At 25.1% G+C, this 18,173-nt stretch overlaps 1 protein-coding gene across 2 annotated transcripts in view; it reads left to right on the forward strand.

The window, feature by feature from the left end:
- LOC127277718 (scavenger receptor class B member 1) overlaps positions 1-18,173 on the forward strand; it is a 33,410-nt gene that overhangs the window by 13,659 nt on the left and 1,578 nt on the right. For both annotated transcript variants that reach the window (XM_051299031.1, XM_051299036.1), the window contains exons 3-9: positions 10,839-10,930; positions 11,603-11,763; positions 14,533-14,671; positions 14,920-15,123; positions 17,483-17,627; positions 17,689-17,943; positions 18,009-18,127. In XM_051299031.1, the coding sequence (XP_051154988.1) occupies positions 10,839-10,930; positions 11,603-11,763; positions 14,533-14,671; positions 14,920-15,123; positions 17,483-17,627; positions 17,689-17,943; positions 18,009-18,127 (1,115 nt within the window). The remainder of the gene's footprint in view (positions 1-10,838; positions 10,931-11,602; positions 11,764-14,532; positions 14,672-14,919; positions 15,124-17,482; positions 17,628-17,688; positions 17,944-18,008; positions 18,128-18,173) is intronic.

An 18,173-nucleotide genomic window follows, 5' to 3' on the forward strand; every position in this document is an offset into this window, starting at 1 on the left:
GAGAAAACCTGCGGAGAATATTTACATATTTAAAATCACAATAATCACATAAGATTTTATTTAATATAAATAGTACAATTGTATAATAGTATAAATAAATTATGCAAATTAATGTTTCGTTTGAATATAATAACAATAAAAATGTAGCCTATGATATAAATCTAAATGGTCAATAGTCGTTGAAAAATCCAAGAAAATCTCCCGAGGCTAAAAAAACTGTTATAGTCATGAATTCTAATTATTTGGCTAATAGGTTTTTTTCTTTTTTTTTTTTTGGAAGAGTTATAATATCGAAAACTTATTATTATTCGATAGTTATTGATTGGATTCTTTGAAAAAATACCTATTTCATAATCACTAATATAATAAAAATCAAATTAAAATTAAAAATATAAAAAATGGTTTTATGTTTTATTTTCTGAATTTTTTTCCTCTTTTTTTGGTTTTTTTTTTGTTGTTTTCGGTTTTTGATAATAATTCGATATTTCCCTTATTCTATTTGAGAATCTCTGTGTCAGTATGGTACACAGGTACTTTTTGTAACAGTAGATGCAAGGCTGATTACAAAATCTTGGCTGACCAAACATTTTTTAATTGAGGGTTACAAAACGTGAGAGTGCCATTATTCAAGAGTGCATATAATGTACTGGTCGTTGAATGACGCATATACAAGCTTGCAAAATTTCTATATATTGTATATATATATATATATATATATATATATATATATATATATATATATATATATATACTATAGGTAGAGAAATGTCTTCGATGCACTGGATTGTGAGTGCACCTGTACACGCTTCTATTTGCACACATACATTTATATTTTTCAGAGCACTTTCACTCTCACATTCACATAGATAATATATATATATATATATATACATGTGATGCTGGGAAGAAGGTTACCTCAACGTTAACATTTTTGTTAGCTGCCGAACCGGTCGGTCGTTGTACTTTGGAGTCTGGTTCACACTTGAAGAGAGACCAACATTCTGAAGACGACACAATTTATAAACAGCGATTACATCATATATATATATAATAATCATCAGTTTGTTACACTAAAATATTTTTCTTCTTTTTCAATATGAGCCATTTTTTTTTTTTTATTATGGCTAAATTAATTATGAATCAGAAAAATAAAAACAAAAAAATTTACATTTAATAATCAAAAAAAAATTCTGGAGTTTATTTTTCAATTAAAAAAAGGAAAAATGTTTTTTCTTTTTTTTCGAATTTATTTTTAATATAATTTATTATATTTATTCAGTGTTGCCACGTGTCAGAAAAATCGGGAAATTTTATGAAAAATCCTGGAGAAAAGTATCAATTTTCTAAAAATGCTATAATTTTTATTTTCAATTTAAAAAATTCTAAAAAATTATTAGCTATTTTTTTAATTGAAAACTTTAAAATATTTTCATTACTCTCTAAATCTGAATTAGTAAAAATGTTTACTAATTTAAATTAGTGACTCCCCAAGTAGAAATATCCGTAGCTCGCCGTAATTAAACACCGGCATGGTACTGATCCAATACTGGCTGTCGGTATTGACTTTCAGTACTGGCAGTGTACTGACTAATACACCGAATCAGTACTATGTCGGAGGTAAAAAAATATTAAAACCAGTACTGGCAGTACACTGTCATTCACACCGAATCAGTACTATGTCGGTGATAAAAAACATTAAATGAAAAAGTCTTTAAATTATTTCAATAGGTAGAAAACGATGATTTTTTATTTTAAAAAATGTATATTAATTTCTTTCGAATACTTTCCCTCAAAATTTTGGATGTAATTGTAATGTATTATTATATACCTATATAAAATATATTTATGTTTTTTTAGTTATTTTAGTACTCATTGAAATATGTGCATTAAGTTATTTATCATGCATACAATAACAATAAGTTGAGAATTTTTTTCTAATAGTTTTAAAAATAAAGCAAATGTAATTTTTTCACTGTAATTTTTAAATATTATTAATAATTAAATATTAAATTTAAAAAATTTTTCACCATTCATATTTTACAGTCGTCTTTTATTAACTTATTTTTAATTATGTAATTCATCAATCATTTTTGTCTGTTTTAATATTATTTACGGTAAAAATAATTTATTAAAAATATTTAACTGAAATTGATATCCAGTTTTATTTCATTAAATCTTTGTAAAAATTGAAAAAATTTTATGAGTTTAAAAAATTTAAGAATAAATTCATTTTATTTTCGTGATCAATAGATAATACAAACTTTGAAATCAAAACTTTTGTATTAGGTGAACTACTTCAAGTCAGCACTTCAAGCCAGCGCGGCTGTGCGGTATGCGTATCTGACTTGCGTTCTAAGGGTTTAGGGTTCGATCCCCCATGCGTGCGAGATTTTTCGTTCTTAGTTTTAAGTGTTATAAGTACAATATTTGTTCATGTGTAATATCAATTATTAAATAATTATTAAATTAAGTATAAGTGCAAAGTAAAAAAAATTAAATATTATGCATTTAAAAAAATAAAAAAATTTACAACACAAATTATTTTTTGTAAAATAATTTATTAAAAATAAAATAATTTAATCAATATAAATGATAATTATTATTTTAATTATTTATTGTTAATAATATTTTATATATTCTAAATAACATTAACTATTATTGGCTTCACATTACCTGTTCGTGGTAAAAATGGGAGTAATAAGCTAATAAGGATGAAATTTGCATTGGAAAGCGTGTTTTAGCATTTTGTAAAAAAGTGAGATTTTAAGTCCGGATGAGTACTTTGCCAGTATTATGCCAGTATTATTCTAGTACTACGTTAGTACTGGTGAGCGGGACAAAATCAGTACTGGACAGCGTTACCAGCCAGGGTTGGTCCACTACTGGCCCAGTACGGCAGTCAGTACCGTTATACTGACTGGCAGTGTTGGGTCAGTACTATGCCAGTGGCACATTTCTACTTGGGTCATTTTTTGTTTCTAAATTAGTAAAATTTTACTAATTATTAGTAACTTTTACTAACAATTAGTAAAATTTAACTAATTATTAGTAACTTTTACTAACAATTAGTAAAATTTAACTAATTCCAAAGGAAAAAGTGAGTCACTAATTTAAATTAGTAAACATTTTTATTTTAAATTAGTTTAAAATTAAATTAGTTTAGTTTACTAATTGTTAGGAAAAGTTACTAATAATTAGTAAAATTTTACTAATTCAGAAGCAAAAACTGAGTCACTAATTTAAATTAGTAAACATTTTTACTTTAAATTCGTTTAAAATTAAATTAGTTAAATTTTACTAATTGTTAGTAAAAGTTACTAATAATTAGTAAAATTTTACTAATTCCAAAGCAAAAAGTGAGTCACTAATTTAAATTAGTAAACATTTTTACTAATTTAAGATTTAGAGAGTAGGGTTGGGGAAAAAATTGAAATTCTCACTGGTAATCAGGGGGAAAAAAAATTAAATTTTTGTGGCGTATTTATAGTAATTATTAATTAATAATAAAACCGCCAGCGAACAAAAGGGCTTAGGCGAGGTTTTCCTTGGCCTCTGGAATAGGTGAAAACTCGCTGAACGCGGGGCCAACGAAAGTCACACGTAAGCCATTTTGGTTTCCGGCGATTCAATTATTATTTGTAATATTCATTTAATAATAATTATTATTTGTAATATTTATTTAATAATAATAATTATTTATAATATAATTTATTTAAAAAAATAATAAATAAAAAATAAAAAAAAAAATAAAAAAAAAAAAAAATAAAAAAATTAGGGAAAAGAAAGCAAAAAAATTAGGGTAATTTTATAATTATTGTTAACGGACAAATATTCAACGAATAGTTGACTTCATTTTTTAATTTTATCACTTTTTTTTCAGTGTCACTTTACATGCGGAATTCCCACGAATGATTAAGGATAAAATAAGTTTCCTTGTCAATTAATATTAAATTTAAAAAAAAATACAACATCTCTTCACTTGAGAAAAAAAAAATGATTTAGTCCACTCTGCAGACAGTTCTGTCGAATGAAGATTTTTATCTGCTTGGGATACAGAAACGATAAATTAAGGAGAGTGTCTAGATCGTTGAACTCAATGTCTAGACTGTCTATTTTCTTCATCTTCTTTTATGCAATGAAAAAAAAAAACAAAAAATTTCTTTATATTCAGATCCGTGATAACGGATTCGAAAAATTTTTTTTCACACATTTTTTTTTTTGTTAAATATATATATATATATATATATATATATATAATAACGGTTAAATTTTTTTTTGCGTTTTTATTTCCTTATTTACAAAATATTTATTTTTTTTTTGCTATTAATTCTTAATTGCAGTAAGCATTTTCATGTATAATAATATGTCTGACGAAAGTCTGTCTTTTCTACTTACAATGTATACAGAAAAAATATCCTTATATATTGTTAAGTAGAAAAAGTTTATTTTATGTCAGACATTTATTAAATTCTTTTTTCTTTTTTGAAGTATTAAGCGCGAGGGAATTTTTCATATTTTATATTGTAAATTACAAACAAGGTATTTCTAGGTCATTTGGGTTCTTATGGATAGTAGGTCGAAACTTTTGAACTCTTCCGAGGCCATTCGCCGATAATCCTTATATATATATATATATATATATATATATATATATATATATATATATATAAAATAGCACGCTTTTGAGGAAATAATTTTTTATTCACAATTTAAAAAAAAAATTTTTTTAAGCAAATTTTAATTTATTTTTTGTTGAAGAGGAATTTTTAGGAGGAAATAAAAATTTTAATTTAAAAAAAAAAAAAAAAATTTTTTTTGTTTTGAATTGAAAAAATTTAGGTATTTTTTTTGATTGAAAATAGGAAATGAGAATTTTATAAAGGAAGATATAAAGAAAAGAGAGGAAAATTGTTCTGCATTTGAGAAAGGAGGTCAGTAAAAGGAAAGAGATTTCATTATCAAAGATCGAAGTGTGCAAGTTCAATCCTCTCTGTCATGTTGTTGTTTAAGAGAGGAAAGGATACAGTATATTTATAGTTGATAGATAGCAAGTGCCATTCTTATGAGAATAATTGAGGACACAGAAGGATAGTGCATTCTCCACTAACGGCACTTTTTTTTTTAACTTTCTTCATTATAATACTTTTTTTTCAATCATTAATTTTTTAGTACCTTTTTTTTTTTGTTTTACTAAAAATTAAACGCAAAAAATGATTCCGTAATTTTTATTATCACAGTTTTGTAATAATTTTTCTCATTTTATAATTTATAAATTAATTATAAATTAAATAATTTAAAAAAAAATTCGCCTTGAATGAAAATTCCTTGAATTTCATAGTGACATATGTCTATTTATATATAAATATTATTATTATTATTAAATCAGGAAACCAGTTACAAATTTTATAGGTCAGCTGCAATCTTCGATGTTCAAACTCCATGTATTAATTATTGCGAAATTCTTTCGAACAGCCAAGGCCCTCTTGTGCAAAAATTGACTTAGGACTAGATTTTTCGCTAACTTTCATTTTCACATATATTTGCTCCGATTTTGTGTGTATAAATATACAAGTCTACTTTTTTCGCATTAGGATATTCTTTAATTAAAAATTTAATTTATTAAAAAAAAAAAAAAAAAAAAAAAATGAATATAAAAAAATTAAAATATATATTTTAAAACAGTTTCTTTATTGAGACTGGCTAAATGATAATGTCCTTGATGAATGGATGTAGGCGCAATCGAGCTGGAAGTAGGTCACACAAATTTTTTTATGTTCTTTTTCAGAAAAAAAAATAAATTAAACATGTTTAAATTTTGTTTTTCCTTTAGGATACAAAAACAGGAGGTTATTTATAATTTATTATGGATAATTTTTTTTATTTGTAGTGAAAATATTTTTTTTAACCTATTTTTATAAAAAATAAGGAATATTTTCTAATCTGGATAAATGGAACTATTTCTAGTAAAAAAAAAAGGAGTATATACAATGTGTGAAGATCGCTAGTTATAAAGAGAAATCGTAAATCAGATTTTTTATTTTATGCGTTTACTTTGTACTTGAACTGTTGATTGGTATAGGTATAGCAAGGTAGTTGAGAACAGCCCCTTGGTTTATAAAGCCGGTTTTCACGTCGTTGATGACGTAAATAATGTCAGTAATAGGTAACTTATATATATATATATATATATATATATATATATATATATATATATATATATATATATATCGAGGCCCAGTAGGAAATCGTAAATGTATCCTGTTCTATAAAACCCCTTTTATAATTAACAAGTATTAGTCGCACAATATACTGCTTTTTATTATAGTTTTTTTTAAAAAAAATTTTTTTATTCTTTTGCATGTGCGAAAAAAAATAATTTTTTTATAATCAAAATTTCAAAGAAAATATTTATTAAAGGAAATTTTAAACTAAAAAAAAAAGGGCGCGAAGAAAGGGACCGTGGAAGCAAAAAAATTATAGGTTATGTTTTAAAATGAAAATATACAGTTCCGAACAAAAATTTACTAACGGCGCAGTACTGGCGTAATATTGGCAAGTGTTGGCGCAGTACTGGCACCCAGTATTGGCGTAACTTTGGGATAATAACATTTTACCACTCTCTAAATCTGAATTAGTAAAAATGTTTACTAATTTGCATTAGTGACTCACTTTTTGCTTTAGAATTAGTTAAATTTTACTAATTGTTAGTAAAAGTTACTAATAATTAGTACAATTTTACTAATTCAGAAGCAAAAAGTGAGTGAATTAGTAAAATTTTACTAATTGTTAGTAAAAGTTACTAATAATTAGTACAATTTTACTAATTGAGAAGAAAAAATTGAGTTACTAATTCAAATTAGTAAAGTTTTTTACTAATTCAGATTTAGAGAGTAATACTGAAATTATTAGTAAATGTTACTAATAATTAGTAAAATTTTACTAATTGAGAAGAAAAAAGTGAGTTACTAATTCAAATTAGTAAACTTTTTTACTAATTCAGATTTAGAGAGTAATACTGAAATTGTTAGTAAAAGTTACTAATAATTAGTAAAATTTTACTAATTGAGAAGAAAAAAGTACTAATTCAAATTAGTAAACTTTTTTACTAATTCAGATTTAGAGAGTAATACTGAAATTTTTGGTTGGGATATATTGAGTACAAAATATTAAAATTTTATACATAAAAAAAAAATCAAGGTAAAACGTAAACGTAACCTATAATTATTTGCTTCTAAGGTCCCTTTTATATATTTTGAAAATTGTCCATTGGAAAAAAAAAAAATACTTGACCTTGTCAAAAATGTTGTTCCTAATGAGAAAGCAATTTTATAACTCTTCCTGCTAGTCTAATGATATATTATGGTGAAAGGTTCTCAACATTGTGAGAAGATAACACGTGCGGGATATCAAATTGCACAAAATGATCTTATATATTTTCTTAACAGTAGAAGGAGATGTTTCCGTTTGAATAAAATTTCTCTATCCAATTTCGTTTCACAAAATGATTGAATTACACATTTTTATAATTTTAATTACTTTTATGTTAATAGATTTTTTTTTTTATTATTTTCATATTTTGCGGATGCAAAAACCTTTTTTTCATTTTTTTTTTTTTTTAAAGTGGTACTTTGATGCATATACGAGTTGTAACTATAGTTTATTCATTTCCTGTATGTGCGAATAGAGTCCAAGAAGGGAATAACATAATCTTGCGCAAAATTATAGACTTTGCAAAAAAGCGTTGACCTCAGAATGTACTTATACGTTGAAAAAAGAGGAATTGAATGCACAATTCAATTAACTTTTGCGATATATAGAGATTCTACACTGTGAATTCAATTTTAGATTCTTTTTTTTTTATGCTCAATTTGTGATTTCCGTTTTGAATTAACAGTAAAAGAAAAGCATAATTTCAAAGAATTACTAAAAAAAAATTCATTTGATAATAGTTGATTTTTTTTTTTTTTATAAAACTTGATGTTAATTTTTTTATTGCTTTTGATTTATCTTTTGCATAAATACTTTCTATTACAAAAATTGTTATGCAATAAATATTTACTATCGAAGAATTGAATCACTTTATATATATATATATATATATATATATATATATATATATATATATATATATATATATATATATATATATAGAGTTATACATTATTAAACACCTGAGAAACTGAAGGCGGCAGTGAAAATACTTTTAAACGAGTTTTAAGAATGTTTTTCAAAACAGTAGTTGATTTTATGACTTGGTCCATAAAATAACGTGAATGAATTTGAAAAAAAAAAAAAAATGTTGAAATATGTTTATATTAATAATGCGCAGTTTGGTACAGCACAATGGTCCTATTGTTTAATATTAATATTTTTTATTTACTATTATTTATTTATAATATTTTTTATTTTTACTTCTCGGTACTTATTTTTTTTTATCAACAATAGTCCTTTTGTTTAATATTCAAATTTTTTTATTTTTACCCCTCTCGAAGTTTGAAAAAAAAATTTTTTTTATTATTCCATACCGATTTTTTAGTTTGAAATTTTGAATAATTTCACATAAATTGGAAAAAAAAATCTATAAACCTTTTTTGGTTCTTATTTTTTTTTTTTGGCAAGTGAGGATTTCATCTGTTTAAGGACACGGATTAAGAAAAGCGAATGATTTAAAATGATTTGCCAATGGCATGAGACGAGAAAGGAGAGATCGGCGTTTATGCAATCCCGCCAAGTATGTAACATGAACGCTTCAGAATCCAGGCGCAGCATTTTCTATATAGCTGTATATATATATATATATATAAAGTACCTAATGTTAAACTTATAAACTGCTACTGTTGCTGTGAACATTGGTGCGATTTATATACGCCCAGAAATTATATCACAAAATTGCTACTTAATATTATCTTTTCATAAATATAAAAAAAAAAAACATAAATATAATTCTTCCGATATGTGATAATATATTATGAATGAAATTACCTCGGAAGAAAAGTGATTATAATTTAGATGTAAATTTTTCAAAAATAAACCTTTTTTTAATTTGATTTTTTTTTTTTTTTTTAATAAAAACATGTTTTAGCGGATTAGTATTATAACTCTTACTTCTAATCGAAACCAATAGCTGGTATAATCGATTGCAGGTATTTAACTTGCACTCCACCAAGATACTTGCAATATAGTGCCCTCAGAACCCGTCCTTCGTTCTTTTCAAGGTCATTGTGCGCTTTAATTATCATTGCCATTGACATGCGGTTTTACCATGTTGAAATGCAATATAATTTCTTACTTTTCATTTTGTTATTGAAAAAAAAACATTTTGCCAACATTCTATCAAAAAAAAAAAAAATTGTAAAAGAAAAAATTGGTTATTTGGCGCAAATAAAATTTTTTATTTGAATCAAATAAAAATTTATTTGAATCAAATAAAAATTTATTTAAATCAAATAAATATTTATTTGACTTTTAGAAAAATATACTATTTTACTGGGTGTACACTGAAAAAAATTTACTTGATTCAAATAATAATGGATTACTTGAATATTGTCGCAGAAAAATATTTACTTATGAACTGAAATAATTTTTGAATTCAAATAGTTGAATTAAATAAATTGTATTTGAACCAATAATTTCTGTATTTGAAATAAATATCATCATAATTATATTTGATAAAAATAAATATTTTTATTTGATACGAATAAATATTTATTTGAAACGAATAAATATTTATTTGATACAAATAAATATTTATTTAAATTTATTTTATTTATTTAAATATTTATTTGGAGATAATTATTATTATTTTATTTTTTTTTTGATGCAAATAAATATTTTTGTTTGATACGAATAAATATTTATTTGAAACAAAGAAATATTTATTTGATACAAATAAATATTTATTTAAATTTATTTTATTTATTTAAATATTTATTTGGAGATAATTTTTTTTTTTTTGTTTTTCTTGATGCAAATAAATATTTTTATTTGATAATAATTAAGTAACCGATTAATTGAGGTACTAATCTTTACAGTTCAGATATTTTTGTTTCTTTAAAAAAAAAAGAAAAAAAAGTGAACTGTATACACGGAAAATGAGATTTTTATTCGAAGTTACAAATTAGTAGAGCATGAGAGATACAACTATTGTGATAAAAATGATTTCTTTTTTTTTTTTTATTGCATCTTGGAACAGTAAAATTTTTTGGTTATAAAAAGTTATTCTGATTCGTTTTACCTGAGTTTTATTTGATAATATAGTTTTTTTTTTTTCCTCTCTCATTAAATTCCACTACTGTTTTTGCTAATTCTTCTTTATACCAAGAGAGTAGCGTCAATAGATAAATCTTAAGAAAGTAGTTCAGATTGCTACTTAGATTTTTTGAAAGAGTTGCTATATTAATCTACATGTTTATATAAAATCTTTATCATTTCAATTCGATAAATTCATTCATTGTATTATCATTTGTTAGTTATGACTGTATAAATTTTCTAATGTTTCAATATTTTAAATAAGTTCTTTTTTTTTTTTATATCATACGATTTTTAATATCCAGTGAACACACTTGTAATTGTTATTACGGAATAATTATTAGAGATTTGTGTGTATCTGTTACGTTTTCTAATTACGTTTTCTAATCCAACTTTCTTTAAATGATTACATGGGCACGAAGACGCAATGACGGTTTCTGTTATTAGCGTTGCCACTACTCTGAATAATTTGCGACCTAGATGGAATATTAATAATCAAAATTTTAGATTATACAAAAGAGGTTGATTTTTATAAAAAGTATAAATTTTTCAAAATTTGTAATACTAATTTGTAAAAAATAATTTTTCAGGTAGATTAGCAGCTATTCTTTTTGGTATATTGGCTCTTACTATTGGCATTATCTTAAGCAGTATACCCTGGGTTGATTATGTTATTTTAAGAGTAAGTACCTATTTAACAATTAATATTTATAGAAATACTTTTTTACTACAATAAAATTTATTGCAAAAAAACAAAATAAATAATTTTTGAAAAAGTCTAGTTTAAATATTAAAATCATTATAAATGAATGAAATGAAACTATAAATAATTATTAACTTTCACGTATAAATATATGTAAAATAAAATGGGTTTTCGAAAATCTACATCAAGGATGAGTATAATTAAATGGCTCACGTTTCTCATGCCATAGAATCCGTTGACCGATAAACTTACTTTAGCGTGAACGATTATCAGAAACGTGCACTTATATTATCTGACTTACAAAGTATGTTGGGTATCCCTCCAATATATATATCTATACATATATATAAGCAACGAGAATGAAATGCGGAAAACGTTTTCAATATCGCGAATGCCTTATAAGATTTATTTCAAGTTGCAAGCTTATATAATATCATCAGTTTGTTTTTAGTTAAATAACAACTCATAAAAGTTTTCTATTTTCAAAAGTAGGTTTATTATTTAATTAACTGGGCTTTGCTTATAATTAAATATTCGATAATATATTATATATATATATTTCAATTTTTATTAAGTAATATTATACAACATAATATGAACAAAAATTTTTTTATTTATTTCATTATTTATTTATTATTTATTTATTTGCAGCAATTAAGACTATGGAATGGATCACTATCTTTTCAATACTGGCAAAAACCCGGTGTTGTTCGTCTCACCAAAGTATATATATTTAATGTAACAAATGCTGATAATTTTTTAAATTTTAACGAAAAACCGAAACTCCAAGAAGTTGGACCATTTGTCTATAGGTAATGTATTTTTATTTATTTATTCTTTTATACAAATTATTGTTAAAAAAGTTATTTAATTTTTCAATTTTATTATTTCAATTTTTAAAAGATAATTTATTAAAAATAAAAAAAGAAAATTAATTTTATTAAACAATTTTCTGTCTTTGACAAAGTGGCTCAATTTTCACTCAGTTATAAGAACAAATAGAACTTTGAAATGTTTACTTAAAAAGGATATAAAAAGGAAATCGAAGTTAAATGGAATTAAAAGAAAAGATCTAATAGTTCTTTCAAGAAGTTTTCTTCAATCCAAAATGGATAAAAAAGAAAATTGAATGTAATAAAAATTGAATTAAAATTATATTGACTCATATAGAAAAGAAAATTATTTGACGCGATGATTATCTGAGAGATTAAAGAAAAGGTGATGGTATCTAGCACATCTAAACATCTAGCTATATTATCCGTTTATAACCAGAACTCCGTTGTATTCAATGGAACCTGCATGATTCTTTAATAACCTCATTGATTTAGGTCGATTTCTATGTTTTACATTATCAAATCATTGTATTTAATTGTTTTTTCATTATTAAAATAATTTATTTTATTTATCAATTTTTTTATTTAATATTTATTTATATTATATTATTTATATTTTTTTATAAATATAGATTTTTGTATAGATTTCATTTTTTTCAAAGTTTTACAATTTATAAATATTTTAGTTTATTTGAAAAATCTATTATTATTATTAAATTCAATAGAATGAAAAATGTAAAAACAGGTTTTTAATAAATATAAAAGTATATTAAATGAAGAGTAAAAAAAAAATGTTGTCTCGTGTATATAATAATAAGAGTTCGTTACGTTAGCATGTTATTTCATAATTATTTTTATTGGAATTAATTAGTTCAACTTATGTGATTCAAGTGTTTTCCATGGAATTAAATATGTAATTAATTATTACAATCTATACTTATTTTAATTTTCTTTTTTTGCCAATAAGTTCTCACAAGAGTTTGTTGTTTTTAAAAAAAAACATTTGCATCGATTTTTTTATTTTTTTATAATAGAATAAAATTGACTACTATTTTTGGAAATAAAAAAATACTTTTTTCAAATTATACTAACTGAAAAATACCGGAAAATATGTTGAAAAATCAATGTTTTTTTAAAAGAATGTTTTCCTGGAAAACGAAAAAAATCCTTCCTCCTTATTTCAAAAACTAACTATAAACAATTTCTTTCTCATTGCCTACTATTTTTTTTAAGTAAAAAATACTTTTTTCAAATCATACTAACTGGAAAACACCGGAAAATATGGTGAAAAATCATTTTTTTTTTTTAAAAAGAATGTTTTCCTGGAAACAAAAAAATCCTTCCTCCTTGTTTCAAAAACTAACTAAATAATTTTTCTAATAACAGTAAAAAAAAAAAAATTGTTTTACTATCGAATTAGTAAGAAAATTTTTAATAAAATTTAACTAATACAAAAGCAAAAACAAAAATTTAGTGAAATTTTACTAATTCGATAGTAAAAAAAAATTTTCTATCGTAAAATTTAACTAATTCAAAAGCAAAAAATAAACTAATTCAAATTAATTAGAATTTTTACTAATATAAATTTAGAAAAAATGATAAAAATTTGGACAATTGACGGTATAATTTTTAATTTATAAACTTTTGAATTTACCCATCATTCTATTATGAGAGAAAAAAAAACTACAAACTACGTAAATAGTACTTCACTTTCTACGGAAGTTTACAGGACAACTTTTATGTGGACATTGTCGGTTATATATTCACACATACATGTATATATTTGAGAACTAACATCCCATACGCGCCCGGTATTACATCGTAATGTAATATTATTACGTAGTAGAATGATCTTACGTCTGAGTAAACTGTTCGGGGTAATTCATTGAAAGAGAAATTTAATTTCGTACAAACTCTTGTTAAAAATATATACATATAAATTTAATTATTTTTTTCTTATGATAAAATCACTGTAATATTATGATTTAATTGCCAAAAAATTTCATGTTTAGAAAAATTTACAACTTTTTGAAAAATTATTTATTAAAATAATTTTGAGAGAGTAAAGAAAATAATTATTTTAATAATTAATAATTTTTATTTATAATTTTAATTTTAATAATTAATTAAATATACTAAGTCATGGTTAGAGGTTTTTTTTTTTTTACTGGTGCGAGTCGGATTCACCATATAATTATGTATGAATGATGTAACACTATTATAACTTCATCTTTGTTGAATTGTTCTGACTGTCATAGTCAAGGCTAAAATATATCATATTTGTTCTTCACCCAGCTACATTTTTTTTTTTTTTTTGGAATAATTATCACTATTTCGTTACATGAATGTTATTTAAATTTTCTTTTTTTATGTAACTCGAACTTCTTATCTGATAAGATAGTGTTTAAATGCGATTTCCCTTAAAAATTGTTGTCTTAAACATTTGCAGCACGTTTCAGTTGAAAGCTTGTCCTTTACGTAATATATTTATATTATAAGCAAATATTACAGTAATACAATGACAGAGAAAAAGAAATTATCTAATTTAAAATATTTAATTTATTTATTAAATATATTTAAGAAAAATTTAAATTTGCATGTTTAGGTAAAAATATATTCAAATATTAAATATACATAAAATATATTTAATAAAAATATTTATAAAAATTTTTAATTAATTTTAAAATAGATAAATTAGAATAGTAATATTATAATAAAAATGATAGTCACAATATTATTTCTCCGTAGGGAGGACATGGAGAAAGTGAACATCGTTTTCCACAATAATGGCACAGTAACCTATCAGCATAAAAAAATTTTGAACTTTGTCCCAGAAATGTCGAAAGACAAGGAATTACAATTGATCGTACCAAACATCCCTCTACTAGTAAGTAGTATTTTAAAATATTTATCAAATTTTTCCTTCTATTAATATTATTCAAAAAAAAAAAAAAAAAAAAAATTTGCAAATATTTTTAAGGAACTTGACATTGTTGAATTTTTATGCCTCCAAGACATTCTTCAGGATATATAATATATTATATCATAAAATCCGCCTTGATTATGGTTACAAAATAATTGGATTGATGTAACAGAGAAAGTAACAAGTTCTTTTTATTTTTTTGTACATTGCAGACATTATCGTCGCAAAGCAAAAGTCTTCCAGGATTTATCACACTTGGCATATCAATGTTTCTGAGGAGTTTGGATTTAAAACCTTTTGTTCCAGTGACAGCTAAGGAATTGGTTTTTGGCTACGATGATCCTTTAGTTAGTTTGGCGCATAGATTTTTTCCTAAAACTCGAAGGCCAATGAGCCGGATGGGACTTCTTATTGGAGTGAGTTTAACTTTAAAAAAAAAAGAGTTGATTTTGATAAAGGTAAAAATCAGGAAAAAAGAACTAGGCGCAAATCGCATACATCTAGGGTTTCGTGGCGTTTTTTAAATTCAGATCAAAAGTTATTTGAATATAATAAATAATTTATAATTACAATATTTGTGAATTTCTATGGTTGCTATGGAAACGATTGCTGTGGAAATCAACTTTTGCCATAGTAAATAACTGTTGCCAAAGTAACTTTTGCCATAGTAAGTAACTGTTGCCAAAGTAACTTTTGCCATAGTAACTGTTGTCATAGTAACAATTGCCATAGTAAGTAACTATTGCCAAAGTAACTTTTGCCATAGTAAATAACTAATGCCATAGTAACTTTTGCCATAGTAAGTAATTGTTGCCAAAGTAACTTTTGCCATAGTAACTGTTGCCATAGTAAATAACTAATGCCATAGTAACTTTTGCCATAGTAAATAACTGTTGCCAAAGTAACTTTTGCCATAGTAAGTAACTGTTGCCAAAGTAACTTTTGCCATAGTAACTGTTGCCATAGTAACAATTGCCATAGTAAGTAACTATTGCCAAAGTAACTTTTGCCATAGTAAATAACTAATGCCAAAGTAACTTTTGCCATAGTAACTGTTGCCATAGTAAATAACTAATGCCATAGTAACTTTTGCCATAGTAAATAACTGTTGCCAAAGTAACTTTTGCCATAGTAAGTAACTGTTGCCAAAGTAACTTTTGCCATAGTAACTGTTGCCATAGTAACAATTGCCATAGTAAGTAACTATTGCCAAAGTAACTTTTGCCATAGTAAATAACTAATGCCAAAGTAACTTTTGCCATAGTAAGTAACTGTTGCCAAAGTAACTTTTGCCATAGTAACTGTTGCCATAGTAACAATTGCCATAGTAAGTAACTATTGCCAAAGTAACTTTTGCCATAGTAAATAACTAATGCCATAGTAACTTTTGCCATAGTAAGTAATTGTTGCCAAAGTAACTTTTGCCATAGTAACTGTTGCCATAGTAAATAACTAATGCCATAGTAACTTTTGCCATAGTAAATAACTGTTGCCAAAGTAACTTTTGCCATAGTAAGTAACTGTTGCCAAAGTAACTTTTGCCATAGTAACTGTTGCCATAGTAACAATTGCCATAGTAAGTAACTATTGCCAAAGTAACTTTTGCCATAGTAAATAACTAATGCCATAGTAACTTTTGCCATAGTAAGTAATTGTTGCCAAAGTAACTTTTGCCATAGTAACTGTTGCCATAGTAAATAACTAATGCCATAGTAACTTTTGCCATAGTAAATAACTGTTGCCAAAGTAACTTTTGCCATAGTAAGTAACTGTTGCCAAAGTAACTTTTGCCATAGTAACTGTTGCCATAGTAACAATTGCCATAGTAAGTAACTATTGCCAAAGTAACTTTTGTCATAGTAAGTAACTATTGCCAAAGTAACTTTTGCCGTAGTAAACAACTATTGCCAAAGTAACTTTTGCCATTGTAAATAACTATTGCCAAAGTAACTTTTGCCATAGTAAATAACTATTGCCAAAGTAACTTTTGCCATAGTAACTGTTGCCAAAGTAACTTTTGCCATAGTAAGTAACTGTTGCCAAAGTAACTTTTGCCATAGTAACTGTTGCCATAGTAACAATTGCCATAGTAAGTAACTATTGCCAAAGTAACTTTTGCCATAGTAAATAACTAATGCCAAAGTAACTTTTGCCATAGTAAGTAACTGTTGCCAAAGTAACTTTTGCCATAGTAACTGTTGCCATAGTAACAATTGCCATAGTAAGTAACTATTGCCAAAGTAACTTTTGTCATAGTAAGTAACTATTGCCAAAGTAACTTTTGCCGTAGTAAACAACTATTGCCAAAGTAACTTTTGCCATTGTAAATAACTATTGCCAAAGTAACTTTTGCCATAGTAAATAACTATTGCCAAAGTAACTTTTGCCATAGTAACTGTTGCCATAGTAACAATTGCCATAGTAAGTAACTATTGCCAAAGTAACTTTTGCCATAGTAAATAACTAATGCCATAGTAACTTTTGCCATAGTAAGTAACTGTTGCCTAAGTAATTGTTGCCAAAGTAACTGTTGCCAAAGTAACTGTTGCCATAGTAACTGTTGCTAAAATGAAGGAGTTGATTTTCAACTTCCCAAGGGATGCTATAAAAGTCCCATCCTTTTGGAGTTGAAGCGAATGGAGTTAATTTTATGCCTAGGGAATTAGTTTTAAAGTTAATTTAATTATTAACACCCTTTTGGAGTTGATTTTTAACTCAGAAAATTTAACTCCCATCTCCAAGTGTCTAATTTTTTGTATAAAATTAATTTTTCAGAGGAATGGCACTTTGGACGAAGTTCATACAATATACACGGGTCATACGAGTATGAAAGATTTTGGATTATTAAATAGATTAAATGGAATGGATCGTCTACCATATTGGGATGATCCACCTTGTAATTCGATACGTGCTTCCGAAGGTGAGTGAATGAAAAAAGCATAATTAAAAAAAAAATTAATTTTTGAAATTTGTATTTTCAGGTTCCTTTTTTCCACCACGAGATGTAACTGGTGAAAATATTGTTCACGTGTGGGATAAAGATTTATGTCGTATTTTACCAATTGAATATCGTGGTCCATCTGATAAGGATGGAATTAGAGCTGATTTATATACACCGGCTGATAATGTTTTTGATCCACCTAGTAATAAGACACCTGATAATGAATGTTTTTGTCCTGAAGATCCATCAACTTGTCCTCCAAAGGGTCTACAGGATATCAGTCCTTGTCAATACAGTTAGTGCCTCTTTTATTCTTTTTAACATAGACAATGTATTTCATTAATTTAACCATTTTTTCAGGTGCTCCAGTTTATCTCTCGTATCCTCATTTTTATAAAGCGGATCCTAAACTTATGAACGCCATATCAGGTATGAATCCAAAGAAAGAATTACATGGAACTTACTTTAAAATACAACCGGTAAGTATTGATTTTTGATATATTTTTGGGTAATTTTCTTCACAGC

The sequence above is a fragment of the Leptopilina boulardi genome, unplaced genomic scaffold (assembly GCF_019393585.1).
Source record: "Leptopilina boulardi isolate dan_hultmark-lab unplaced genomic scaffold, ZJU_Lbou_2.1 LbouV2_110, whole genome shotgun sequence".
NCBI lineage: Eukaryota > Metazoa > Arthropoda > Insecta > Hymenoptera > Figitidae > Leptopilina > Leptopilina boulardi.